This window comes from Podarcis cretensis, assembly GCF_951804945.1.
Source record: "Podarcis cretensis genome assembly, chromosome: 8".
Taxonomy (NCBI): Eukaryota; Metazoa; Chordata; class Lepidosauria; order Squamata; family Lacertidae; genus Podarcis; species Podarcis cretensis.
The window spans coordinates 42,089,728-42,116,780 of NC_137177.1; the positions used below are offsets into that span (position 1 = coordinate 42,089,728).

Here is a 27,053-nt window from a genome sequence, read left to right on the forward strand (position 1 = left end):
CTTCATGCAGGATGTATTCATGATGCACATCGAAAATTTTGTCACATGTCTTGGCAGGCGCTGGCCATGATGCCTGAGTTGGTTGAAGGTTTGAACATCAAACCCTGTTTGTTTCAACTTTCACATGAAATGTGTATCTTGTGCAGAGAACAAGGTGAAGGTTGCTCCAAAAGGCAAGGAGTCTAGCAGGCAGGCTTCCAAACCCTACCAGCTAGTGCATGCAGACCTGGTTGGTCCACTTGCACCCTCTTTGGGAGGAGCAAGGTACTTCATGGTTCTAACTGATTCTTTTTCTAGGTACATTCATGTGTTTATGCTTGAGCAGAAATCGCAAGCATTTCCTAGGTTCAAGGCATTCTGTGCTTGGTTGGAGAATGTTCATGGTAAACGTATCGGCTGTCTCTTTACCGATCGGGGCGGGGAGTTCACTTCTCAGCAGTTTGAAGCTTTCCTGACTGAGAAGGGAATCCAGCATGACATGTCAACGCCTAGATCGCCATGGATGAATGGACTTGCTGAGCGAGCAAATCAGACTTTGCTTCAAGGCCTGAAAACCTTGTTGCATGATGCCAACCTCCCTGAGAAGTTTTGGGGGGGAACCTCTGTCAACGTTTGTTTATTCCTTTAATCGCAGACTGTCATCACCTATTGGTTGCACTCCCTATGAGAAGATGTTTGGTAACAAACCGAATGTCAAGCACATGAGAATCTTTGGTTCTGACATGTGGATACACACCCCACAAAGCAACAAGCTTGGGAAGCGTGGGGCACATGGTTTGTTCATGGGGTACGAAAAAGGTGCATACAGAGTATGGATGACTGGGTCTAAGTCCATTAAGTTCACAAGGAGTGTTGAGTACAATCCTAAATGGGGGGGGAAATGTGGGAATTTTCCAGAGTTACCCAGAGGAGGATGAAGGTGATGTGAAAAAACCAGATAATGTTGAGAAAGCTGAGGAAGCTGATGATGATGATGATGATGATGATGATGATGATGATCAGAGTTCGGATTCCAGTTCAGTTGGTGGCGCTGCTGCTGGTGTCAGTGACAGTGATGACACAGCAGACTACAAGAGCGCAAAGGCCTCAGTCAGACCATCTGATGCGTCTGACAATGAACTGGAAGAACCACTGTTCACCATTGGTCACTTTTCTCCTAAGAAAGAGGAGATGAGTCCAGAAGACTTGCGTCTAATTCGCAGGTCTGAAAGGGCGACCAAAGGCAGACCTCCAAAGAGATTTGCTGATGAGTTTGCTAACCTTCAAGCTTCAAAGAGGTTCAGGAGTTAGCCTCTAAAGATGCTGAGCCTTGGCTTAATGCCATGAAGGCTGAAGTTGATTCCTTGAATAGGAACCAAACTTGGGAACTGGTACCGGTAGTCCCAGGAATGAGACTGGTTGGCAGCAAATGGGTCTTCAAGGCCAAGACAGACCAGAATGGCAAGGTTGTCAGACACAAAGCCAGATTGGTTGCCAGAGGTTTTTCACAGGTACCAGGACAGGATTACCACGAGACCTACTCACCCACCGTCAAATATGAGAGCATTCGGCTGATGCTCAAAATCGCTGCAGAGGAGAAACTGCATGTTTCCCACCATGACATTAATACAGCTTTTTTGTACGGGATTTTGGAGGAGGAACTGTACATGCTTCCACCTGATGGAATGCAGATACAGAAGGGAATGGTCTGTAAACTGAGGAAATCCCTATATGGTCTCAAGCAGAGTGCCAGGTGTTGGAACACAAAGCTCACTGAGACACTGCTTTCTCTAGGTTTTCACCAGGGCAAAGCTGATTCGTGTGTGTTTGTCAAGGAGGAGGGGCAAAACAAACTGTATTGTTTATGTTTTGTTGATGATCTTCTGATGTTTTGGAAGAATCAGGCTTTTTACCAAAGCACCCTAGCTCAGCTGAAGGAGCACTTTGACATGAAGGATCTTGGTGAGGTATCCAACTATCTTTCTCTGCAGGTGGAGAGGGACCAAGCAAGTAATTTTCTGGTACACCAAACACAGAAAATTGCTGATGTGTTAACCAGGTTGAATTTGGTTGATGCAAACCCAGCAGACACACCGATGGTGACAGGTTACCAGATGGATAGTACTGCTGAAGCGTTTTCTGACACTACGCTGTACAGATGCATTCTAGGCAAGTTGAATTTCATTGCTAGATGCTCAAGACCTGACATTGCTGTAAGCACTAACCTGCTTAGCAGACATGCTAACAATCCTACTGTTCAGGATTGGAAAGCTCTGAAGCGTATAGCCCGCTATTTGAAAGGGACTATGCACTACAGGCTGAGGTTCACCGGTCAGAAGACTGGAGGTCTTGAAATCTTTGCAGATGCTAGTTTTGGAAGTGACACCACGGATGGTACAAGCACTTCTGGAGTATGCTACATGTACAACCATTGTCTGTTTGACTGGCTGTGCAAGAAGCAGACGACAGTGAGCCTAAGTTCCTGTGAAGCGGAACTCAATGCTCTGTCATTTTCACTCATGGATTGTGAATGGTTGATGCAACTGTTTAAGGACATCGGGGTTTCTGTGAAATGTCCTATACAAGTGTATCAAGACAATAGATCCTGTTTGGCTTTGCTGAACTCAGAGAGTTGCAAGCAAAGAACCAAGTACTTGCAGATTAAGCTACATCGTGCAAGAGAGTGTATTCAGAAAGGACTCATTCGGGTGTCCTACATGCCAGGAAATGAAATTCCTGCTGATCTGTTGTCTAAGGTTGTTAACAGAGAACAACTTAAGGTTTACGTACAGAGGTTGCAATTGGATTGAACCACAGGTACTACAGGTTACACGGAAAGGGGGAGGATGTTAGGATATTTCCGTTCCACCTTAAAAGGGAGCAGGCTTTTGTGCGTCACAGAGTCTGCGTGTTTCCTGTTCACAGGATGTTTGTTTTTGATAGAGCTGTTGTGTGTCTCTCTCTCTCTGCACCAGAACACGCAAGCAGGCAGTCATGTTATTTCTTTGTTCTGACCAACGCTGAATAAACTTGTAAATAATGCTCTCCTGAGTGCAACTTTCGCTGTGTGAATTCTGCTGATAGAGTGTGCATCAGCCCAGGAATGTGGCAATCTATTTCCTGAGCTCGTGTCGCTAATAGCTGATACTGCGTGACTACGGGAGATCGATGGACGTCCGGAGATGACGTGGAGGCAGTGATGGCCTATGTCTCCCTGGCAGTATCCCAACAGAAACATCACCGCTGCAGACAGCCAGTTTGTTGACATCACATGATGTGCCTATCTGTGGGAAAGAAGAATTTCCCAGGACGTTCACAGGCTGGATAAGTCTTTGTGAAGAGTGTAACTTGAAACCTTCTGTGTGCGCATGTTCAGGAAGTTTGTCAGACTTGCTAGAAGAACTGAACTGAAATGACGTGTTTTTCTCTAGTGCTGTAATGTCAGAAATAAACATCATGTAAATAGATTTCTGACTTATTTTTCTTTCCCCTGCGGGAGCAGGAGGAGGGAGGGGTTGTGCATTTTACCCACACTTGGGAAAATGTCGCCTATCAAAATCTCCCTGGTCTGTCTGGATATCAGCCAGAGGAGGTTACCAGTAAGCAAGCTCTGAGGACAGTGAGAGGGGCCAGCCTCTATGGAGGGGGCTTGCAAACCAACAAGGAGACGGTGCTTGGAGCGGATCAGGCATAGAGTTGCCCAGGAAAGCAGAGGTCAGCACAAAGCCCCGCAGCAAGAAATTCCACCTGCCAGCAACCACCTTGCTTCCCAAGCCTGTGGGTGCAGCTCAGGAGCCATTATGCAAGCTGCGCTGTGTAAAGTGGCTTGCTGAGATTAGGGATGGATGAGTCTCCCAATGTCCAGCCAGTGTCATTTTTACACGCTCTGGCCTTGGAATGAACTAGTTTGGTTTAACCATTTTCACTCAATTGGTTCAGTCATCTCCAAACTGCACCTGAAAGTAGTTCCTGCCCTGGCTTCCGCCTTGGATGAAAAATTGTTGCTCTTAGCTTGGGAAATCCCCAAATCCTTTGCTGATAAAATCAACCCATCTTCTCAGCATCAGTTCCAAGTGCAGGATATGTGGTTCAATGGTTCATAAGCCGAGTTCTAGGATACATGGCTAAGGAAATGCACTGTCCCAACACGCCCCTCCCACTCTGTTTTCAAAGAAAAGTGGGACACCAGTTCTCACCCCAAGTGAGAAGACTGCTTGCAAGCAAGTGCTACTTCAGGCAGTGAGGTGATTTGTTCATGCTGGTGACAGGACCTATATCCAACCTTCTGAATCTCCCTCTGACTCCAACCCAGCTAGCTCTGCCAATGGCCAGCTGCTTTTTTGGGGGGGGGCTATCCTTGCTCTCAGGAGGTGGAGGAATTGACCAGCTCCCCCTACCTCCATCCTGGCCAGGTCTTCTGGTGAAGACAGGATGGAAGCTTCCTCCTAATTTGTTAATTTGACATGATACAAATACAGTGGTATCTTGGGTTAAGAACTTAATTCATTCCAGGGGTTGATTCTTAACCTGAAACGGTTCTAAACCTGAGGCATGCTTTCGCTAATGGGGCCTCCCACTGCCACTGGTGGGCAATTTCCATTCTTATTCTGGGGCCAAGTTCTTAACCTGAAGCAACCACTTCCTGGTTAGCGGAGTTTGTAACCTGAAGTGTCTGTAACCCAAGGTACAACTGTCTCTAATTCCTCAAGCCTTTGTAGCTGGGACTGAACTCAGCAAACCTGCACCCTAATGTGCATGCAAAAAAATACACAAGTTAAAGCATGCACATTAAGTCAAAAAGAAAACACAGCCAAGCCATTTGACCTCTAGCTTGGCAAATTCTGCTCAGATTTTCTGTTTCACTTCCCTCTTCTATATAGCTGAAGGAGATTCATGAGGCCCAGAGCTTGCATGGGTTGGTTGACTTCCAGCTCACTATAGCTTCTCTTCCTCCACTGAAATGTGTAAACTCAGAAGTTAACGCAAGTTCAGGGGTGTTATTTGAGGATAAACCTGTCCAAGGTTGGCTGTGCTAAAGGAGCAATTCAGGAACTTAGGCACAAATAGTTTGCTCTGCAGATCTTACCTGATAAAAAGAGATGTGAGCCCTAGATACTTATTTAAGCCACCCAAGTGCATCAGAACAGAAATTACTGCTGGCTTTCCCTGGTTGAAAATGTTGCTAACTGGGTACTCTGTGTCCCAGCTAGGCACTGACCTTGGCAATGAATAATCCACATACATCCCCATTAAACAGAACACATTTGGGGCAATAACTTTGCTTAAGGGTGGAGAGACTACACATTTGTAAAACACCAAAATATTTTTATTTAAAAACAGTATACAAAAAATACTCCATATATATATATATAATCTTTTAAAATCTTTTTTGAAAAACCTTTTGCTTATAAACCAGCAAAATTTAAGTTTATAAAATTCAGCATGTAGACCTAAAGTCAACAAGGGGGTATTGAAGGATTTCCTGAGATTTCAGCTGTTGCATCCATGATTGCTTAGCTAGGCTACTCAAAATCCACACCTCTAAAGGAGAGCAGGAGAGCAGTGGGCGGCAGGTACAGAAGCCTTTGCCAACGAGTGCTCTACTGGTATTTTGGACTACAGCTCCCATCAGCCCCAGACAGCATGGCTGTGCTGCTTTGGCTGATGGGAGTTGCAGTCCAAAACATCTGGAAAGAACCAGGTTGGAGAAGGCTGGGCTACAACACAACATTCAACATCAGGATGCCCTTAGAATACCCACAAAAGCAGGTTATGTCCTTAGAGCTACTTTAGGAACGTGCCAATTAGCTGCAGAACCTTCTTACGCTCCTGAAAATGTACTCTAGAGGATCCCCCCAATGTTTGTGGGACTTTGGGGAAATAAGGGGCTACTGCCAAATGGGCCCAAGAAAAACCCACTTGGCACCATTAGTGTATCAAAAAAATAAAATAAAGGAGCCAGCTCAGCCCAGCGGTTCCATCGATCAAAGCACTGCTTAGATCCTCTAATCGCTTCCAGCGGTTTGAGACCCGCGGGCACTGCCTGGCTTTAAAAAAAATAAAAATAAAATTAAGTTTACAGCTTTGTGCAACTTTGGATCCAAGTCACGCACTCTTTTTGTGTGATGCTTTCTATTTCACAGCTGTTCAGAATGGTATTTTTTTATGGGACAGTGAAGATTAGAGAAATCTACATAATAAATGTGAACACTGATCTACATTCGAAGGAGACCCTGTTGCCAATTTTACTCTGAGTATCCAGAAACCAGCAGCTGTTCCAGCACCTTTCCACTTCTTGTGTGCCAAAGCCTGCATAGAGCTGCCTCCCCAACTTGTAAAGCAGGGAGAAAAGGTTGGGCATGTGGCAGCACGTCCTGCAAGCACATTGTCTTGTATCTGCGACCTGGCCTTTCAGAGCAGACCTACCAAATGCTACAATGGAGAGACTTTATATCTGGTAGACTTGCATGTGTTCAGTTCCCCTCTTCTCAGAGGCTGCTGTGGGTCTTTCTCTAAGGGGAATGTCCGCAAGTGTTATGGGGGGTTGGGGTTGGCCTTCTTCAGCAGAGAGCTGGCCACCGCCAAAGCACCACCTTGTACAAACCGCACAAAATTGTCCCCAGCTAATGGTCCCATGGCATAGAGTCCCTTCTCGTGGACAGACTCGTAGGTAAAGAGATCAACATCGATGGGGTTCCTCTTGGAGCTGACCGGCTGCTCACAGTCCACCGCCAAGTCCACACCGTTGTTGGGCAGGTAGGTTAGGTTAGGGTTGGAGCCGATGAGGACAAAAGCCATGGAGATGTTGTGTATTTTCTGGCGGCCGCTCTTATCGCAAAAGATGCATTTCCTGTCCTCTGTGAAGGTGACGATGTGGTGCTCAGGAAGGCTGACATAGCATTCATATGGCCCCGGGTAAGGGATGGCCTGCTCTTTCATCATCTGGTGGACTTTGTGGTACTCGGGATACATTGTCTTAGGGAGCTGGTTGAAGATGAGGGCTGGGTCATTGACCTTTCTGCGGAAGGCGTGAATCACTGGGATGTTGCAATGGTGAGCAAAGAGGATGGCATCTGCCGCAGTGAGCCCAGCGCCAACAATCAGGATCGGGTCGGACATCATGCCAATCTCCTTGTTCTTTACAGCTTCTTCAAGGGCGGAGAGCGTGTGGTGGACAAATGGAAGGTGCTCCCCTTTCACCCCTAAGCGGGATGGGCTGTCGTATGTCCCTGTGGCCAAAACCACATTTTCCGCATACACAGAGAAGGGCTGTGTACCACTGACCGTCGTGAGAAACCCGTCAACCTGGAAGAGGCTCCCACTGTCTACCTGGGGGTTGGTTTGTGGATTTTGACTGTTGTAGCAGGAGTCTACATCCACACTCAGTTTCTTTACAGACGTCACAAGAGTTCCACAGCGAAAGTTTTGCTTTAACCCTTTCTTTGCCACATAGTACTGATAATACTGGACTATGTCTCCTGCAGTCGCCCTGTTATTTCTGAAGCCCCTGTAACAAGAATATGACTATCAGTACAGACAGATGATCAAGGAACACATTTCCTATGGCAACTTATTCAGGCTAATCTTCACCACCTTGCATTGTTCAGCAAGGTGTCATTGAGACAAATTCAAGGTACTGTACACATTTTAACTTTTAAAACAGCCTACCTTCCACATTGGATCATCAATTATCACTGGACTATAACTCACATCATCCCTGATCACTGACCATGCTGGCTGGGGATTATGGGGATTGTAGTCCAACAATGTCTTGAGCCTCAAGGCTGGAGCATGCTGGTCTATGACCCTTAGCCAACAACCAGGGATGATGGGGCAACATTTGGGTACCAAGGCTGAAGAACACTGGTTCAGGCAGCATTGAACTAGGGGCACCTATGCTCTGACTTGGTATAAGTCAGCTGCCTAAGCTTCTACTTCAAAATACAGCCAGCTTCAGTGGAGTTCACTGCAAGGTGCCCAATTCATAATAACTACAGCTCACAGAAAAGAATTCATAATAACTACAGCCCACAGAAAAGAACGCCCAGTTATCAAATTCTGTGGATTGTATTCAAGGTTACAGTAGTTCCTTTTGCATCTTTGTTCTACTTATCTTTTGTGTTTGGGCTTGTACACTCAACTGACTGCTTGTTGACTCAGTCCGCACCTGCAGAACTGAGGTGGAACATCCCATTTACAGTTAATCAGTTTTACCCAGAGGGCTTTGGGTGGATTACAAGCAAAACGCTAGGCAGAGGCACAGCCACCTTTCCTCCCCCATACCAGCCGAATAGTGCCTCCCGCAAGACATCCCAAATAAGGCATTTGAAAAAATTCCTTCACAGTGACTAGACTGCAACAAGAAGGACTTTTCTACATGCATTTATTTGCTTTTGTGCAGTCAAGAGGTTTCTTTGATCATGGATGGTCATAATAGGACAGGTAACATGATGCCTTGGATCTACTGGGCCTACTAAGTACAGAGCCACAGTGAGGCAATGGTTAGAGTGTGGGACTAACATCTGGGAGATCAGAGTTCAAATCCCCACTCAGCCAAGAAGCTCACTAGGTCAGCCTGGGCCAGTCTCTCAGCTTAGCCTACCTCACAGGGCTGTCATAAAATGGGGGAGGGAGAACTATGAGCACCTTGGAGGAAAGTTGAGATATAAATGCAAGAAATAATAAGGAAAGCTTCTCATTTGATTATTTTCATCCAAGAGCAAGCGTACCTTTTCTTCTTACTCAACCAGTCTTTGAACTGCAGGTCAGGAAGCCCCATCCAGTCTCCCTGGCTCAGTGTGAACATGGATCCCTCGATAGACTAAAAAAAGAATGAAGATATCACATAAATCAATGAATTGTGGCTAGAGGTGGATGAAAACTGCACTGCAGTGTAGCAAGTCTCATGGGGTCTCTGGCCACCCCTTTAATTCCTTTGCCTATTCTAAAAATAAATGTGGGTGTTGCAAGAGATTAAGTGGAATGTTCAATCTTCTTTTGGCTTGTCATAAGTATGCAGAGCCACAGAGTAGCCTTCATCAACAGAGTGTCCACCACATGTTTGGACTTCAACTACCATCAGTCCTAACCCACATGGCTGTGTTGGCCTGGGCTGATGGGAATTGTGGTCCAAAACATCGAGAAACCTGCCACAGGGACTAAATTGGCTTACGTCTAGCAAATCCAGCACATGCTTTCTACCATTATTTCTTCCTGCTGGAGTTCACTGATAGAGCAGGAATACATATAAACGGCTCAGAACTTGTTCAGATAAATTGCAGTTCAAGCACATCCCATAACTCCATAGTTAGTTGACATATTTCAACCCTGAACAGGAAAAGTCTAGCCATCTTGCAGATTGCAATAGGCCAGGGATGGTGAACCTCAGGGGCCAAATACACCCCCTCAGGCTCTTGGGATTCTTGCCTGGGTGGAACAGGTCCTGAAAGTGTGGTAATGTCACTTGCTTGCTGGGGATAGAGAGCTGTGGGTATAGCTCTCTGACTTTGTGTAGCTGAAAATTACCCTATCATTCAAAGGTAAGACCCATGCCCACTGCTCACTTTTGCCTGTGGTCCCACACCCTACAGACATGTGGTCCCTGGAAGGTTCTCTACAAGGTAATGTGGCCCTTGGGTTGTAAAAGATTTTCGACTCCTGTGATGGGTCATCCCTCATGGATGAAAAGATCAGCTTGGGTTGAGCCTTAAGGGACCAACCACTTCTAAGATGGGTCAACAAACTGTTGCCACTGTTTTAAAGGATCCAATATACAGAACTGCACTTACATGCCAGGCTCCTCCAGGAAGGTTTTTGCCAAGAACCAGATGAGGAATGGCTCTGTCAGGTTGATGTGACCAAGCAAGGACCGAATCTGCAGTCCCACCAAAATCAGTATCTGGACGCATCAGGGCATCAAAAAGGAGAGCAACTGGGCTGGAGGATCGCCCTTCCAGACCTTCAGATAGGTACTCAATATCCTGGAGGGAAAGAGAGAACCCTTGATGAACACCAGTCTTCTAATCATCACAAATTCTGCATTCAGAAGGCTTAGTGGTGGGCAGTCATCAGGAGAGCCAGTGTGGCATAGTGGTTAAATTGTCAGACTAGGACCTGGGAGACCAGGGTTCAAATCCCCACTCAGCATGAAGCTCACTGAGTGACCTTGGGCCAGTCATTGCCTTTCAGCCTGAGTACCTCACAGGGTTGTTGCAGGGGTTAAATGATGAGGGGGAGAACCATGTGTACCACCTGGAGCTCCTTGGAGAAAAAAGTGGGCCATGAATGAATGAATGCTAGATGAATGTACAATCCCTTTCCTGTTTATTCTAAGTGGCACTCCTTATACCCTGGACGCACTATTTAATGCAAGGATAAGGAATGGAAGTCCTTATCTCCTTCACACATAAATACCTCATAGGCCATGTCTGACAGGTGGGCCACCCCATCCACTTTTCCATCACTTGACAAAACAGTGGCATGAGACAAGCCATTTTTGCCATGTGGGTGATCAGACAATTGTCAGGGCTTACATAAGCACCACGTACCCCGGCAATTAGCCAATGGCTGCTTCTTGCAAAGGACTATCTCACAAAGTACTGGTGCCACCAATAAGCTGATTGATGGTGCCTACAACCCTTGCTTTGGCCCAGCTGTGTCTTTAGTCATCTCACACCTGACAAAGGGTAGGTGGGTGCCTCATTGGTGCCTACCGGGCAATTGCTTTAATATACAAGGCTGCCCCTAACAGGGCCAAGATCATGCTTCACTTGCTCTAAAGTAGAGAATCATTTTAGAGCCCAAATTCCCTCTGTTGAAGGATGAACCAAGGGTGCTGAGAGCTGTACCAACCTGGTCTAAGATGGAAACCTCAGGTGTCTCTTCCAGTTTCCTTTGCAGAATGGGATTCGGATGAACAGGGTTCCTTCGGACATAGGGAATGTTACCAGACAGTAGGTAGGATAAGCAGATCCCCGAAGGGCCATTTCCTGAAAGAGAAATTAGATGGCTCCATAAGGCACAGTGTGTTATCCAGAGATGGAGGCTCAGTTCCCAGGTCTTGGGAAGGTTCTTCTGCTCATCAAACAGGCCCAAGACATTCTGCTGCTGGAGGCAAAGCATCAAATGTTCTCCCTCTAAGTCACAGGGTTCCAGAAATTGATCCCACATAGTTTGCCACATGTCAGCCCCTGTTATCCAATGTGGTTTGGCAGGTGGTATAGTGCTGCAACAACAGCTTTCCTTCTGTTTCCTGCAGAAGGGTTGCTGTTGCTTACTGGAAGAGGAAGGGGTGAGACAACATGGAGGTGCAAGAAGCAGTCCACCTGGTGGGAAATTACGATGGCAGCTCCACCCCACCCAGCAAGCACTCCTGCTTGCTGGTTATCTACTGTTTGACAACTGTGCTTTTTGTCCAACAGATTAAGTCTCATATGTTCCTAAGATAGCCACTTTCATAAATCTACATGTCATGAAGTATGCTCCAGTTAATTCCCAACAATTCTCACACTCTGGATTCTGCTGTCAAATGTTTGCTACTTCAAAATCTTTGAAAGGCTAAGGCTGGTGCTGAAAAGCAAATATAATTTCTGCTGTGTTTTTTTTTAAAAAAATGTGTTTTTAGTCGCCAGCATTTTAAAATTGGTTTTGCTGCTTGTGATGTTTTCAAACTTCATTTTTGCAATTGTTCAACGCTGCCTTCATGCTGCACATTGTCAGGTTTTGCCATTTTTATCCTGCTTTAAATTTTTTCTTCCACGGCGCCTAAGGAGCAACAGCTGTTGGGCACCTAATGAATTTAGAACAAAAGTAACAACATCTTCAGCCAGCCTTGGAAACCAATAACTATTTCAGGCAGAGTTTCCACAGGGTTCAGTCTCCCAGCCTCCTTCTGAGCTGGATTAATATTTTACAGGGCCTTTGTCTAACCATCTGCCACTTTTTGAAGCTCAGTTCCTCACTAGAATGTGTCCAAACCAACAGCTGCATAATGCAAGAAAGCTGTTTAGGGTGACACAGCAACCTATCAAAGCATTAGTATCCCTATGCCATTTGGCACACTCACCACATTGTAAAAGCCAGCTGGGAGGAGAGATTTCTCAAGGAGCTATATTTAAAGTGCTCCTTCTCCCCTCCCTGCTTAGCATCAACCAAAGAAGGTCTCAGGCACAGACACTTAATATTCGCAGGGACACCATCCACCCCCATGCTATCCAAAGCCTGTGGGGTGCTCAGATGACCAGCTGAAACTTCTGAGCCCACACTGATACTTCTTTGGCTGCAAAGAACATTTATGGCCAATTTGGTCCAGTAAAGTTGATGGCCAAAATCCACTGCATTTACTGTAAATGTCTGCTTCTCATCTGAAGTTGAGCCTGCATAGTACAGGTTATGTAAGGCTCCTCTTTGCAAAACAAAAACAAACAAACCTCTGAACAGCCAGCAGCTAGATGCTCACAGATAAGGGCTGGCAAGCTTTTTAAACTGCTGAAAGGGGAGAGGGAGAAAAGGAAAGGAGGGGAGGTAAGCAGGCAGTTAGGCTGCAGTCAAGAAGCAGTGGGCAGAAATACTCAAATTAAAGTTCCCTCTCTTCCATTTTGTGCAGGGGAAAGAATATTTACAACTTGGCTCAGGGCAGCAGTGTGGTGCCCTTCATATGTTAGGGAGTACAACTCCCATAATCCATGGCTATTGGCCATTTTGACTGAGGATGGTGGCAGCTGTAGCCCAAAACATCTGGAGGACACCACTTTGGCTACTCCTGAGCTTGCTCATACAATTAAAATAAGAAGGGTGGTGAAGTATTTGAGCAACAGAGGTGGAATAAGGGAAGCTTAGACCAAGTCAGACCACCCACCCCTGTCTTAATAATTGTAGCACTAATGAGCAGCAAACAGTTTTCCTACATAACACTTCCTTAATATAAAATCCACCTAATTTCTCTATCGCTACCGAGGCACCTTTGTTTTTTATAGGAATGGACAAAACTGTCAATTTCCACACCAGCATATATATATATATATATATATATATATATATATATATATAGGTCCTCACAAAATACTTGGCAGCATTTTAGTGTGCATTTCTCCTAATATGAATACTTTTGCGCATGATTTTCCTCTTTATTGCAATCAGTTTTGCCAATTATAATACAATTTTCATGCCATCTTCAGAAATATATTCATTTTTGTCAGACCCCCTCATATACACATTTTTGTGCATAAAATGTATGTAAATTGGAGAGCTGTATTGCAAAATTTGGAGAAGTGTGAATTTCAAAGGACAGCTGTGTTTTGCTTCACATATAGTTTTGGGAAGTGAAAATTAGGTGGACTCACATTAAAATGGAACTGACCCGAATTTCTTCCCCACTCCTGTGCCTAACAATGGAGACAACTGGATTTTATATTTCCAAAAATATGGAGGATCAACTATTATTTGCCTCTGCTTGCCAGCAGTCCCTCGTGAGACCTCAAAGCACTCAGCAAAGCCTCATCCGAATGCCTCCACTCTCTCCTCTAACATTCAGTCTTAAGGCTGTTGCCTAAATGCAGATTCCCTCTGTGGCTCCAGTATCAGCCAATTCCCATCCCCTTATTGTGATCTAGGGATCTGGAGATCTCAAAATTCTGCATGCGCTTTCATAACATTTTGGTTTGCTTAATAAAAGGATTGTCCTAATCTGGATGTTGTTGACATTTCTCTTTGGGGGTAAAACCTTTGCATTTTTATATAACTCTTCTGTTTCCCACAATCTGTGTTCCTGTAAGGGGGGGGGGGAAGTGTCCCGACAAATTCCTGTTGCATGCAAAGAACTGCACCCCCATTTGTTTCCAGTAAGCAAGCTTGTGTTGGCAGCAAAAAGGGAGGGGGGATACCAGGACACTTCTTGCTTTAATTATAGCTCTTGGAACTGCAGCTTGAGGCTGCTGAGCACATGGTGGCCTGGCGAGATAACGAGCCCTGGCCAATGTAGATTACTCCCCAGAGTGTATATTTACCTATGATCACTACAGGAAGAGGCTTGGCACTGCTCTGCTCCAGATGTGCATGCAACATGGTTGGGCGCTCGCTCACTCTCCGCCAGCAAAGTTCGAGGACCTCCAAGTCAGTCTGCAACAATAAAGCCAAGCAAATATTTGTTATCACCAGAACACCCTGATAATGGTGGAAAACTACTTATGTGCATGTAAGAGCAGAAATAATAATAATTATAATTATAATTATAATTATTATTATTATTATTATTGTTATTATTATTTATTATTTGTACCCCGCCCATCTGGCTGGGTCTCCCCAGCCACTCTGGGCGGCTTCCATAAAAACCAAAAATACACTAAAATATCACAGATTAAAAACTTCCCTGAACAGGGCTGCCTTAAGATGTCTTCTGAATGTCAGGTAGTTATTCAGTCTTAAGGCTGTTGCCTAAATGCAGATTCCCTCTGTGGCTCCAGTATCAGCCAGTATCAGAAAGAAGTACCATCAGCAACCAAGTTTTTAAAATGGAAGAAATCTGCATGCTATGTCCACTCCACTTTTTGAATTTGCATCTTGTTTCTTTCTCCCCACTTTGAAAGGTGAGATTCAAGTGCTTTTTAGGAGGCCTGTGACACCCCAGCTTTCTGCAACATACAGTTCCTCATTGTCAGAGGAAGAACTTCTGAAGAACCGCTGAGAATCCTGAGCAATTTAGAATCCTCATCTACACACTGACATGAGTAGAGTAGGGTCTACAGTGCAGACACTGTACAACAAGGACAGCAACACTGGCGGTGGGGTGGGGTGGAGAGAAACTGGGAAGTTCTCAACCCCAAACTCCCTTATGCAATTCTATTTGCATGGGAAATTAGAGCTTATATGATGCCCGATATCATTTCTATGAGGAACTATCACCATCACCACCAGCCAAGGAGCAGGTCATTCTTCCAACCACAAGCAATGTTTAAGTCAACCCAAAGGTAGTAATGCAACCAAATTCAAGCTATAGGTTCTCCTGGTTTTCTTCTCTTTGCTTTTCCAGAGTTGTTGAAAACCAAGAATCTTCAAAGCATCAAGAATGGAGAGGGGAGTGGGTGAGCTGGGGGAGAAATTCTTGAAATAACTCTTCTTTTTGGAGGTTCTTAGTCACCAGAGCACATCTCATTGAACTTCTGCTGTGCTCATTGAGTGGAGAAAGAACTTTGACAACTTTCCAATAACATTTCCCCATAAGTTTGGCAAGTAGCCCTGGGCTTGGCATGTGGTTTCCTCAAAGTCATTGCATTACTGTAACCTGGAGGCAGAATGTGGTATCCTTCAGGGCTACCAGACAGAAAAATACAGCTACTGCTTTAAAATTGTATGAAGCCAAGTTCTAAACTAGGTGTGTGACACAAGCCCTGTTGAGGCACTATGCCCTTCACAAGATGAGGGGAAGTCTGGGGATGAGCTACTGAAAGTCTGCAGATGAAAGCATGCCATGCTCAAGTAGGCTTTCCACACTCACAAACTAGAACCCTGATTATCCCGGTTCTAGATCACACTGGAATACCAGTTGCTGGAAACAACAGGAGTAGACTGTGCTCTTGTGCTGGAGTCCCACAGGCATCTGTTTGGCCACTGTGGGAACAGGATGCTGAACTAATGGGCCATTGGCAGGATCCAGCAGCCTCTTCTTATGAAGCATACATTTTTTCTTTATTTTTCTTTAACAAGATGTATATATTGCTTAATTGGAAAAAAACCCTCTAAGTAAAATGCTCTGTATTATTTTATAAACTAATTAAAAATATTCATAAGAGAATGCTGATAAAATCAAGCAACATTAAAAACAGGTAGACATAACAGAAAGATTTCCGAATGTAGATAAAATCGGCAGTCATGAATACATAATTTCAAAATCATGTCTGGATAGACTTGCCTAAACAAAAAAGTTTTTAGTGGGCGATGAAAGCGACTGTATGGCATCAATAGGCAGTTCATGCCAGAGCATAGATACTGTCATGTTAAAAATTCATTGCGAGGGCAGAATGCGCATTAAGACGCATTTGGAGAAGTGTGAGCACTGCAGATCACAGAGCAGTCAAGTGGGCACATATGGAAATCCCCACAGAACCTCTTGGGGACCTCTTGGTAGTTCCACCTTCCTCAGAAGTTCAGGGTGGGTTTGAAGGCCTAGAGAGGGCTTTCTCTGCGGCAGCCTCTAAGTTGTGGAAATCCCTCCCCACAGATGAGCTGGGCACCTTCACTATACAGTCTCCATCATATGATGAAGACCCACCTCTTAACACTGGCTTTTGGCCCCTGAGAAATTATATTTTTAGGACCTGCCCTATTCTTGTGACTGTAACTCATTTTAAACTGTTTTTAATGGGAGGTTTCAAATTGTTACAACTTGCCCTGGCACCTCAGGCAGTAGGGCGGGGAATAAATCAAAACCATCACCATCATTCATCAAGTAAAATGGTCCCAAGGTCTTAAAAGTTTTAAACACTAGCAAAAGCAGAGGAGGCTCCTAATCACATGCTTCAGCCCCCAATGTGGTGGGTTCCAGGGATGGGCAAGAAGGAAGTGACAGGAGAAATGGGGCCAGCACCACACAGTTCTGTGAGTGTGTGTGGTTGAATAGGCCTACAGGAGATCTTCTTCAATTAGGACCTTTCACACTGGTTTCCTATAGCTTCTTTGAAGACTGGGGAAGTAGTGCTGGGACAGGAGGCTCAGCCCTTTCCTTCATTGCCCTTTCCCCAATCTTAGCCATTCCTTGCCTGCCTGCCCTATCCTGAGAGCCAACAGCTAATTTGGAGGAGGAGAAGGTGATTTCGATAAGGGCAAGGGAAGCCACTTCCCCAGTCTTTAAAACAGCCACAATGGGGTTTCCTTTTCTTTTCTCTTCTCTCTCTCTCTTTAAGAAAAACCCAAACAAACCACAAGAGATCTTAATCACTGGTCACATCCAATTTAGCCTTAGGAGTCTGGGGTAAGGAAAATATCCCAAAGCTTCTCAGTTTGTTGTGCTCAAATCCATATATTTCATTACATATAAAGTTTAGTTCCTTTTCCTCAATCTGTGTAAGAGATGAAATAACTTTGAGTGGTATAAACTGTGACTGAACATACACAGAAGGCATATTGTAGCTATGATTCACTTTCTATGTTCTCTTTGGGGTGCTTTCCTTGTCTGACTCATCTTCATAAAAGGGACAGGTGAAATATATTAATCCATTATGTTAGAATGATTATTGTTAGTCACATGTAACTTAATTGGCAGATTTAGTCACAGACCTAAGGCTTTCTGCCAGAACCATCCAACTGAAAGTTTACACACACACACACACACACACACTAGCAGAGATCAATGAAACCCATTGAGTGAACTGAGTTTGGGGAAGGCAAAGGACAGTGTTCTCCCCACAGAATAACTAATTCACTAGTGGAACTTACTGCCACAAGATGCAAAGGCCACTGGCTAGGATGACTTAAAAGAAACTAAACAAATGCATGGAGGTGGTACTGATCAGTGGCTGTCAACCACAATAGATTTCCCATATTCAGAAGCTGCCATTCTCTGCATTTCAGATTCCAGAAGTTGGAGGCAAGCAAGGCTCTGTTGCCTTCATACTGAGCGTGTCAATTTTCCAGGGACATCTGGCTAGCTGCTTTTGGAAGCCAAGCTCAGTATTGTCCACAGCAGGGCTAGGAGCATCTGTTCCTCTCCAGATGTTGGGACTACTATCATCCCTAACCATTGGGGCTGCTGGGAGTTGGAGTCCAATAACATCTGGAGGTCCATGGGTTCCTCATCCATGGCAATAGCTCTCCAGGATCTCAGGCAGCGGTCTTTGCCAGCCATACCGGGAGGTGCCAAAAATTGAACCTGAGCCCTTAGCATGCAAGCACATGTTCTACCACTAAGTTACAGTCCTACCCCATTTTTTGCCTGATTCAACAAGGTTCATCTTAGGTCAAGGACAAGGAATGTGTCTCTCCAGGTGCTGTTGGACCCCAACTCGCATCAGCCTGGCCAACATAGCCAATGGTCAAGGGTTAGGGGTGTTGTAGTCCACAGCAACATCTAGAGGGCCACCAGTTCCCCACCCATTCTTCAGGTTCTTAATCAACTACATGCATCCCACAAGGACAGCTGCCTAGGTAAGATTGCAGCAATCTTCCATGTTGCCCCATCACTCTTATCTCTATGGCTTAGCTTCTAACTGCTTGTCACCTTGTAATCAGAAGCACGCACTAACAAATTTGACAACAATTCAATCCTGTGTCAACAGCAGTTGCTCTGGGAGAAGAAGTGTATATTACTTCAAGAAGGGCCTCTTATCTAGGCCAACCTTAACCTCAAACAGCCTTATCCCTCCTGGCCCTTTTGCTCCTGAATATTCATTTCTCATCGCTGGAGGCATGCAGGTTCCCAAGCAGACAATGTAGTGCCTTATTGCCACTTTGCAAGGTCACATACCAGGTTCCCACGAGTCAATTGCTTGTCCATGATGGTTTCAAGGTAAAAGAGGTTAAGTAAGGGGAGCACTGAGGAGCATTTGGAATAGCAGAATTCCTCAGTGAAGGACTGCACTCATAGCTCAGTGGTACAGCAGCAGCTTTTGCATGCAAAAGGTCCCAGGTTCAATCCCTGGTATCTCTTGGTAGGGCTAGGAAAAAACCCTGCCTGAAACTCTGGAGAGCCACTACAGATCAATGGTCTGACTCAATATAAGTCAGTTGCCTATGTTCCTTATACAGTGAGCAAGATAACAAGGGGTGGACATCTACAATCCCCACTGGGTATTCTGGTGAAGGACACTGGGCTCAAGCTAGAGATGGAGTCAAGGTCTGCAGTGCCTGAGCTCAGCCCTGGGGAAGGACCATAGCTCAGTGACAGAACATTTGTTTTGGATGCAGACGGTCCCATGCTCAAAGTCTGGCATCTTGAGGTAGGGCTGGGAATGTCCCCAGTCTGAAACCCCACCAATCAGTACAGGCAATGTGGAACTAAATGGGTCCTGTTTTCTGGGTCCTTGTGGCTTTACCTAGCTGCACTGGCAGAGCGCTAGACAGCACTGGGCAACTGGGTTTAGATACCCGTTTAATTTCCCACAGTGACCCTAGAGAGACACTAGATTGAGTGCATTGTGAGAAATGAAGAACAGCCATATTCAGCCATCTAACTTCAATAAATTTGTTTCCTGAGGCATTAGGTCTTAACAGAAGAAAGATAAGCTTAGCAAGAGGTGAGCTGGTTAAGAAAAGAGATCAGATTATTTGAAAGATAACAAAATAAGGCCTTGAACAGAACAAAGAATTCTATCTTTTGTCCAGCTGTAGCATATAGCACTCTGCAAACATCTTACGAGGGCCAATTCTTGCCAAACATGAAGAACTCGGTCTGAATGCAAAATGCATGTGAAATATTGCCCTTTCTGTCCTCATTTTATGGCACGCCATAGTTGCCAGCAGAGAAAAAGTGTGCTAAATACATAAACCTGAGTTTATTATTCAGGATGACTTCAGAGTTGTGAAATCGGCCTTTGATCCCCTGAAATTGCTCTCTGGTATCTTTCCACTCCTTTGTAACTGATCTGCAGATTCCACATTCGCGCTACCAGCACCAATATCCCGCTGTAGTGATAACATTACATAACTGTACTCAGCAAAGAGACCTCCCTCTGGCCAAACCACGCCAGGCTCACCCATGTTTGGCCACTGGAGTCAGGGAGATGCTTCCAAGTTGAAGAAACTGTATCTTAGAAATCCTACACCAAAGGTAAGCGAAAGCATTTCTGCTAGAGGATCTACCAGTGATTTCATTAGGACCCAAATAGCCTTTTACAAAAGCATTTTCCCGCCTGCACACAGCTATTTTGAAGCAAGAGGGTTAAAAAGTTCTGCCAGCCATACCAGTCTGACAGGTGCGTCCCAAGAATGCAAAGTCACATGCCGCCAGACACTCCTTTGATTCCGGTCACTTCAATTTTGAATATACAGTGGAGAGACTGTCCCCTTGGCATTTTCCCACAGTTCCACACCACCTTCTGCTTTCTAAAAGGCAGAAACATCTCTGTTCCCATTTGTTAAGAGGAGTGCTTCCCTTCTGCTCAGCTGATTCATACCCCAAAAAAATTCCCCTAGCATGAAGGAGGGTGAATTCTTGGTTATCTGGTGCCTTTCTCTTTTTAAAGCACTTATTTCTTACAATGCGGACTGGCAGTCAACTTAGTAAACCTTTTTGGCATCCTTCCAGTGTCATCTTACCTTGGAAAAAGTCTGCTGGATCTCAAGGAAGGCCTGTCAGTCACAGGTGTCCCTCTAGCCAGAAGAGAATGAACCAGCCGGCTGTTTCGAGAAACTGCTTCTCTCCCGCCCTCCCTTCTCCAGCTGCAGTTTAAATATATTACAGGCAAGTCTCCAGTCCAGAGGAGGCGGGGCTCAGGGCCTTGTGGGCAGGGCTAGGAAACTCTCTCATAAGCATGAGTCAGCAGCAGCAGCAGCAGCAGCATCCCAGTCATTTACGCACTTTTATGAATGGAGCTACACAGTAACTGTTACTTGGGGCGGGGGGGGGGGGGAGCACGGACACAGCCTAGAATGAAAAAGAACTGGATAAAAAGTAGCCTTGACACTCCCCTGGTGCCAAAGGCATAGAAGACCATTTTGTAGATTTTGTTATCTAGAGCCAAAGGGACAGTAACAGTGCAGTGCTGGGATTACTGAACACAACTGATCTGAGAGCAAGTCCCACTGAATTCACTGGAACTTATTTAAATCACTTTAAAACAAATGACAGTCAAGAGGTTAGAGTGGATTCTTTAAAAAAGAAAAAAAAGGAAGTTGCTCCAGAAGTAGAAATACTGTAAAACTGCAGTTTTTTTAATAGTTTTTTTTACTGGTCTTTAAAAGCCTGGGCAAATAAAAGCCCTAGCCTGATACCTAACACTTAACAAACTGCACACCAGCATCCAGTCATTGGAGTCAGGGCAGCACCACAGGAGAGGCTGTTTTCCTAGTTGAAACCCATCTAGCATCTGGAGGGTGGGGCACAGAGGGCACTCCAGAAACCATGATCATAACAATACATGTAATATTCTTAACATGTTTATTTCAGATGCACCAATTGTCCATAGGTGCCAGGTGGCATGCACCAGTGATGGGGGATGTTTTTCAGCCCAAAGGCCACTCTCCCTCATGAACAACCTTCCAGGGCGGGATTTGTGTGCCAGTGGGGGGCAGAGCCAGAGGGAAAATGTAGGCAGAGCAAAATATGTGACTCCTCCTTTTGTATCATGAAGCTACATTTCAGCCACACAAGTGTTAGAGGTTTTTTACACATACAAACACCTCTCCCTCCATACAAGTTCTTTATGGCAACATATAATTTAGCCCTGTATCTGTTATGCCCAGTACCTTTTAAAAAAAATGTTACTACTGTGACCCACTTCCCCATTTCCTCTCCAATGCTTTTGTAGGGACTCAGCACTGCCACTAATTTTATAATCTCTAATTGCTCCCATATTTTCCTAATTAGTTCAGCTTCTCTTTTTCATTTTGTTTTTATCCCAAGTTTTAGCATATAATACCCTTGCAATTGTTCCTATACTGAAAATAAAGTTTGTATATGAGATCATCTAATAATCTCTTGTCAATGCTACTCTTGTAGTTCAATAAGCATAACCGTTGGGCTACTTCTACATGTCTCTGAAAGTTGGCTGGATTTTGGCTCACATCTTGTTTTGGAAAGTTCAAGTCTGTAGGTTTGTCCTTAAATGCAAAGTGAACCCATTTTCACCCCCTCTGTACTCCCACTAAATCTTCCCTTCTCTAGGCTAAACTTACTCAGCTAAACTTACTCCATAGGACTTGTAAATTCCTGTTCTCAACTGTTCTCCATAGGACTTGTAAATTACAAGGCAGATAAAATTCTGGACTATGACCTGTGAGACCAGGGTTCAAATCCCCACTCAGCCATGAAGCCCACTAGGTGACCTTGGGTCAGCTGCTATAGCTCAGCTTCACCTACCCCATAAACTGGAGAGGGGGAGAAGGTGAGAAAAGGTGAGATATAAATGTCACCATCATCATATTATTTTCTTTTAATATGGTGTGTATTTTTGTTGTATTTTTATTGTAAATCACTGTGTGATCTTTGGATGAAGGACAGTATTAAAAATAAATAAATAACAATAACCTTCTATGCATCACAAAAGCTTAGCAGCCTCCATTCCCCTCTCACTTTCAAAAATTGCAAAATAGAGGCAATCAGCTGACTTGCTGAAATCTCAGATGCCTTTATGCCTAGGCAACGGCTTGCCCGGACAACTTCCCTCCATTGTGAACACTGCCCACATTCTTCCTGTTGCACTGTGGAGTTGCAGTGAACGGGTGAGATCAGCGACAAGAATTTCATCACATCATGGCCAAGAACTTTCACCTGGTCCCATGCTGTTTGTACAATGGAGGAAATTCCATTTATGCTATGAGGTAGTTGCAGCATACCTAGAGGAGAGGATGTTGGGCTGCTTCCCCATGCCCAGCCCCACATGCTTCTAAGAATCTGCTGCCTGTAATGCTGGTAGGTTATGCACTCATTACAAAATACAGAGCGAGGGTGCTGGTTGATGCTTGCCACAGTGTAGATTCCATAGCACACCCTGCCTTGGCCCGTTCTGTCCTGCTAATGAGAAGTTTGCTAAATAGTTGCAGTAAGAATACGTGGAGTGCCACCTGCAGTTATTGCTTCTTTCACTGGCTGGGCTGGGCCCCTCCACCCCACCCTGTGGGGAAAAGCAGCAGGATCACCTTCTCTAGGGGCAATGAGATCAACTGGGCCACACACACAGACACCAGGGTCAGCACCAGACTTGGGCAGGCCTAGGCATGGCACTGCTTGCAGCCACTCACCAGCACCACCCAACCTGCACAAGGTTCACTCTACATGTCTACTCTGTCACTTCTGCTTTGGCAGCAGTACCACTCCCCACTGCCCCCCCCCCGCCCAATACTCCCACAATGGACATGTGGTGGAATTTTTGAATGGGAACTAAGTTTGGCTCCCATTCATGGTACCATCTTAAGACACCCCAGCCCACTGATCTATGCAATCCCATCCAGACTTTAGATCTATGAACTCAGTAAATTTAACTCAGTAAATTTGAAAGTCAGTGCAGTGTAGTGGTTAGAGTGTTGGGTTAGAACCTGGGAGAGCAGGGTTCAAATCCCCACTCTGCCATGAAGCTCACAGTTTTTCGACCTAGCCTACCTTGCAGAGTGGTTGTGAGGATAAAAATGGGGAGAAGAAAAATTTATGCCATACTCAACTCCTTGTAGGAAAGTTAGGTTAAAGATGTGATGGATAGATGATTGATAGATAGTAGATAGAAGATAGATAGATAGATAGATAGATAGATAGATAGATAGATAGATGATAGATAGATAGATAGATGATAGATAGATAGATAGATGATAGATAGATAGATAATAGATAGATAGATGATAGATAGATGATAGATAGATAGATATAGATAGATAGATAGATAGATAGATAGATAGATAGATAGATGATAGATAGATAGATGATAGATAGATAGATAGATAGATAGATGATAGATAGATAGATATAGATAGATAGATAGATAGATAGATAGATGATAGATAGATAGATAGATATAGATTTACTGGAAAACATCCAAGGGCTCAGTTTGGAGGGTGAGGAATGGTGGTATGTCAGGATCAGGCCAGAGAGGTGCCCTGAGACCCGTGGCCAGTGCTTGACTTGGCCAACTGCTGGTGCAGGACCTGCTCCCGCACCAGTAAAACAGTTGGGGAAGAGAGAGAAGACAGATAGGCTTTCAGAAGGGTGCGGATTAACTAGTACAGTGGATATTAGAGGTTACTTTTTTAAAACCAAAAACCTATTTAAGCCCTAGAGCTGACTGAGGAGGAGGGGTGCAACTTATGATGAAACTGATTGTCCTTTGGGAATCCTCATCTCAAAACTTACTTTCTGGAACAGTATATGAACCGAAAAGCAGCCATCTTTTGAAATTTGCACTTTTATAATGCAGTTCTCCAGCAAAGTAATGGGTACAAAAATGTATAAACTGGGGTGGTGTCTGCATTTTAAAAATGCATATATGCCACCAGAAAGCAAAGCTCCATGGGATAAGCTGTTCTAACTCCTCAGTCAGCCAATCCTTGAAGGCTGTTTGCAAGCCCCTGCTCACCTGCTTAGTGCTCTGAAGCCCCAATGATCAGCTGATTGGCAGCCATGGGCATAGCCAAGGGGGCGGGGGGAGGGGAGGGGCAGCTGCCCCCCTAGATCAAGTAAAACAATAGGAATACTTAACTATTGCCCTCCCTAAAAATCCTGGCTATGCCCATGCCAATGGCAGCAACACAGGATTCTTGACAATCAGAGGGACCTCACAGTGCACCACCACCTGACAGCATGGTAACATCTGGCAATTGGCCTGTGTGCGGCAGGTGAGATAAAGATGTACGCACAGCCTTTGTAAGATGCCTTTTTTCAGTGGCATACTATGTGTGCATGTATATTGTGTTTTTCTCTCTGCTGTGGTTGCTATGATAACCCTATACAGTGGTACCTCTGGTTACGAACACTTCTGGTTACACACGCTTCGGGTTACGAGCTCTGCTAACCCAGAAGTAGCTGCTCCTGGTTGCAAACTTTGCCCCGGGATGCGAGCGGAAGTTGTGCACCAGAGGCGCGTGTGCAGCAGGAGGCACCATTAGCAAAAGCTCGCCTCAGGATAAGAACAGTTTCAACTTAAGAACGGAGCTGCGGAATGAATTAAGTTCATAACTAGAGGTACCACTGTACTGTATCTGATGTCTATGGTCTATAGAGCAAATACACATAATTACTAATAATGGTATTGGAATTTCACTGAAATCAAATTACCATACGGAAGGGTGGCCGTTTACTGGAAGAGGTGGCTGTGGCCTCAAGCTAATGCAAATAACCAGATTCTGGCCTCAGGCGCTTATACTTCCTTTACTTACTGCATTCTTGGCCCTCCCTTCCTCCAAGGAGCTGAGGAGGGTGTACATTGGGGGTTGGGAACCTCTGGGCCTTCTTTGGCCCAGCATGGGTTTGAATTGAGCCTACAAGGCAGTTTTCCCTAGACAACACTCACCTGCCCCAAACCTGCTGTCTCCTGTTACGTCAGGTGAAGGGCAGCAGTAGATGTGGCTGCCATTGCAAAATTGGGAGCCTCAAAATGCATTGTGCATTGGCAAGGGGTGTTTGCTGGGATCAGCTGTGCTACTGAGTCACTCACAGGGAACTCCATAGCACAGTAACTCCCATCTGAAAGCAGAACTTGGAAGCCAGTGCCTATCAGCTGACTGGTGCTGACTTGAGATTAGCTGCACTAGAGAGTTACCGATGGAAAACTCAGCAGTTGGCTGATCTTCGAAGGGACTTGCGCAAAGCCAAGCTGGATGCTTTGCAAGCCCCTTGTTCATTGCAAAGAGCCCTGCTTGGGGCTTTGAAGCAGTGACCATCAGCTGAGAAGCAGCACTCCAAAACACCACACAGGCCTCTTTGTTATTTATTTATGTATAAAAGTATTTATGTGCCACTATTCATATATTTAAAAATCTGGTAGCTTAAAAACAAGTATATATAAAACCTTACATTAAAAAGCATATTAAAATCAGAAACCAGCTAATTATAGTCTTACTTGCCTGCATAAGCCTGATGGAACAGAAACATTTTCAGCAGACGTTTAAAAGTTGGCACAGAAGGTGCCTGCTGAATCTCTATTGGCAGAGTGTTCTCGGGGACTGGGCCACTGACACTAAAGACTCAGTTCCTTGCTGTTGTCAAATGAGCCTCACCAACTCAGGGAAGGTCTTTGCAAGTCCTGCGTGGTGCTTTGAAGTCCTCCTCCTCCATCACCTTGAATGTGCATCACCTTGCATTTGGGCATCTCTGCCTTGTTTCCCAGCTGACCTGCACAATGCTTTCCAAGAGCGTTGGTGTTAGAGAGATGTATACTGCAATCTTTTGGTTCATTAATCAGCTCCCTGCTGTCCAAGAGCTTCAAGAGCTTGGAATCAGCAAGCAACCTTACTTGAAACTCGTTGGCTGCAGGGGCCATTGTGGCCCAGCATTGACTTCCCAGCCAGGAAGAATAACATTGCAGACCAAGAACAGTGCAGAGAATGATAATCTTTCCACGATTCCATGTCTGCTACACACCTAGCAGCTGCATTTGGGGCGCAGGACAGGGGGACACAACATCTTTAACCTTAAGTTTAATGACTTCGTGTTTAGAGGTGATTTGAGATTGGGTGGCATGGAGAATCGACCATGTTTCTTTTTCTTTTTTTAGGCAGAACTTTATCCTGTGACTGTCTTTCCCAGAGCACGATCTGATATCCACATAAGGACTGAGCTTTCCCAATCATACAAGGCAAAGCACCCTGGGGCGTTGAGTTCACCCAAAGGTGGCCTTTCTGAAAAGCCTCATTTGGTTGCATATTGTCCAAGAATGTGCTCTCTGCTCACCTGTCAGTTAGGTCAGTTGGGGAGGTTACAAATTGTAGAAGGGGGGCCATGAGAGAAGCACGATCCTGATTACTCAGAAGTAAGTCCCACTTGCTCCCAGTTCAGTGTACATTGGAGGAATGATGCTTTGGTTCGGTGGTGGTGAAATCTCTGGCTCACAGGACCTTCCAGTTTGAATTGTGAGGCTGCTTTGAGCTGGCAGCATCTACTAGTCACTCACCTGGCTTCAGGTGTGGGACACAGGCAAAGGTTATCCTAACGGGAGGAAAAAACCAATGGGGGAGCACACTATTTGCAGGAAGAAACTCCAAGCTTCTGTTCCTGGCATCTCACTGTGGGACTGTGAAAGACCTTTGACTGAGATCCTGCAGAGACGCTGCCAATCCATAATACTGAGCTAGATTGATCCATGGTCTGACTCAATATGGCAACTTCCTGTGTGTAAGGATTAATCTGTCACAAAACAAAAATAAGCTCATTTTCAAACCAGGGCTTAGCAAAAATGGCATGCCCAAATTAACCCTATTTGTAGGCAAAGAAATTGAGGTATATC

General features: G+C 45.0%; 1 protein-coding gene across 1 annotated transcript; it reads right to left on the bottom strand.

Annotated features, from left to right (window-relative positions):
- Positions 1–5,283: 5,283 nt before the first annotated feature.
- OSGIN1 (oxidative stress induced growth inhibitor 1) lies at positions 5,284–20,381 on the bottom strand. The gene is made up of 6 exons (XM_079988322.1): positions 20,224–20,381; positions 13,983–14,094; positions 10,831–10,967; positions 9,768–9,959; positions 8,709–8,800; positions 5,284–7,486 (listed from the first exon to the last, which is right to left on the bottom strand). Exons 2-6 carry the CDS (start codon positions 14,038–14,040, stop codon positions 6,514–6,516), a joined length of 1,452 nt encoding a protein of 483 aa, XP_079844448.1. The 5' UTR covers positions 14,041–14,094; positions 20,224–20,381; the 3' UTR covers positions 5,284–6,513.
- Positions 20,382–27,053: the final 6,672 nt, after the last annotated feature.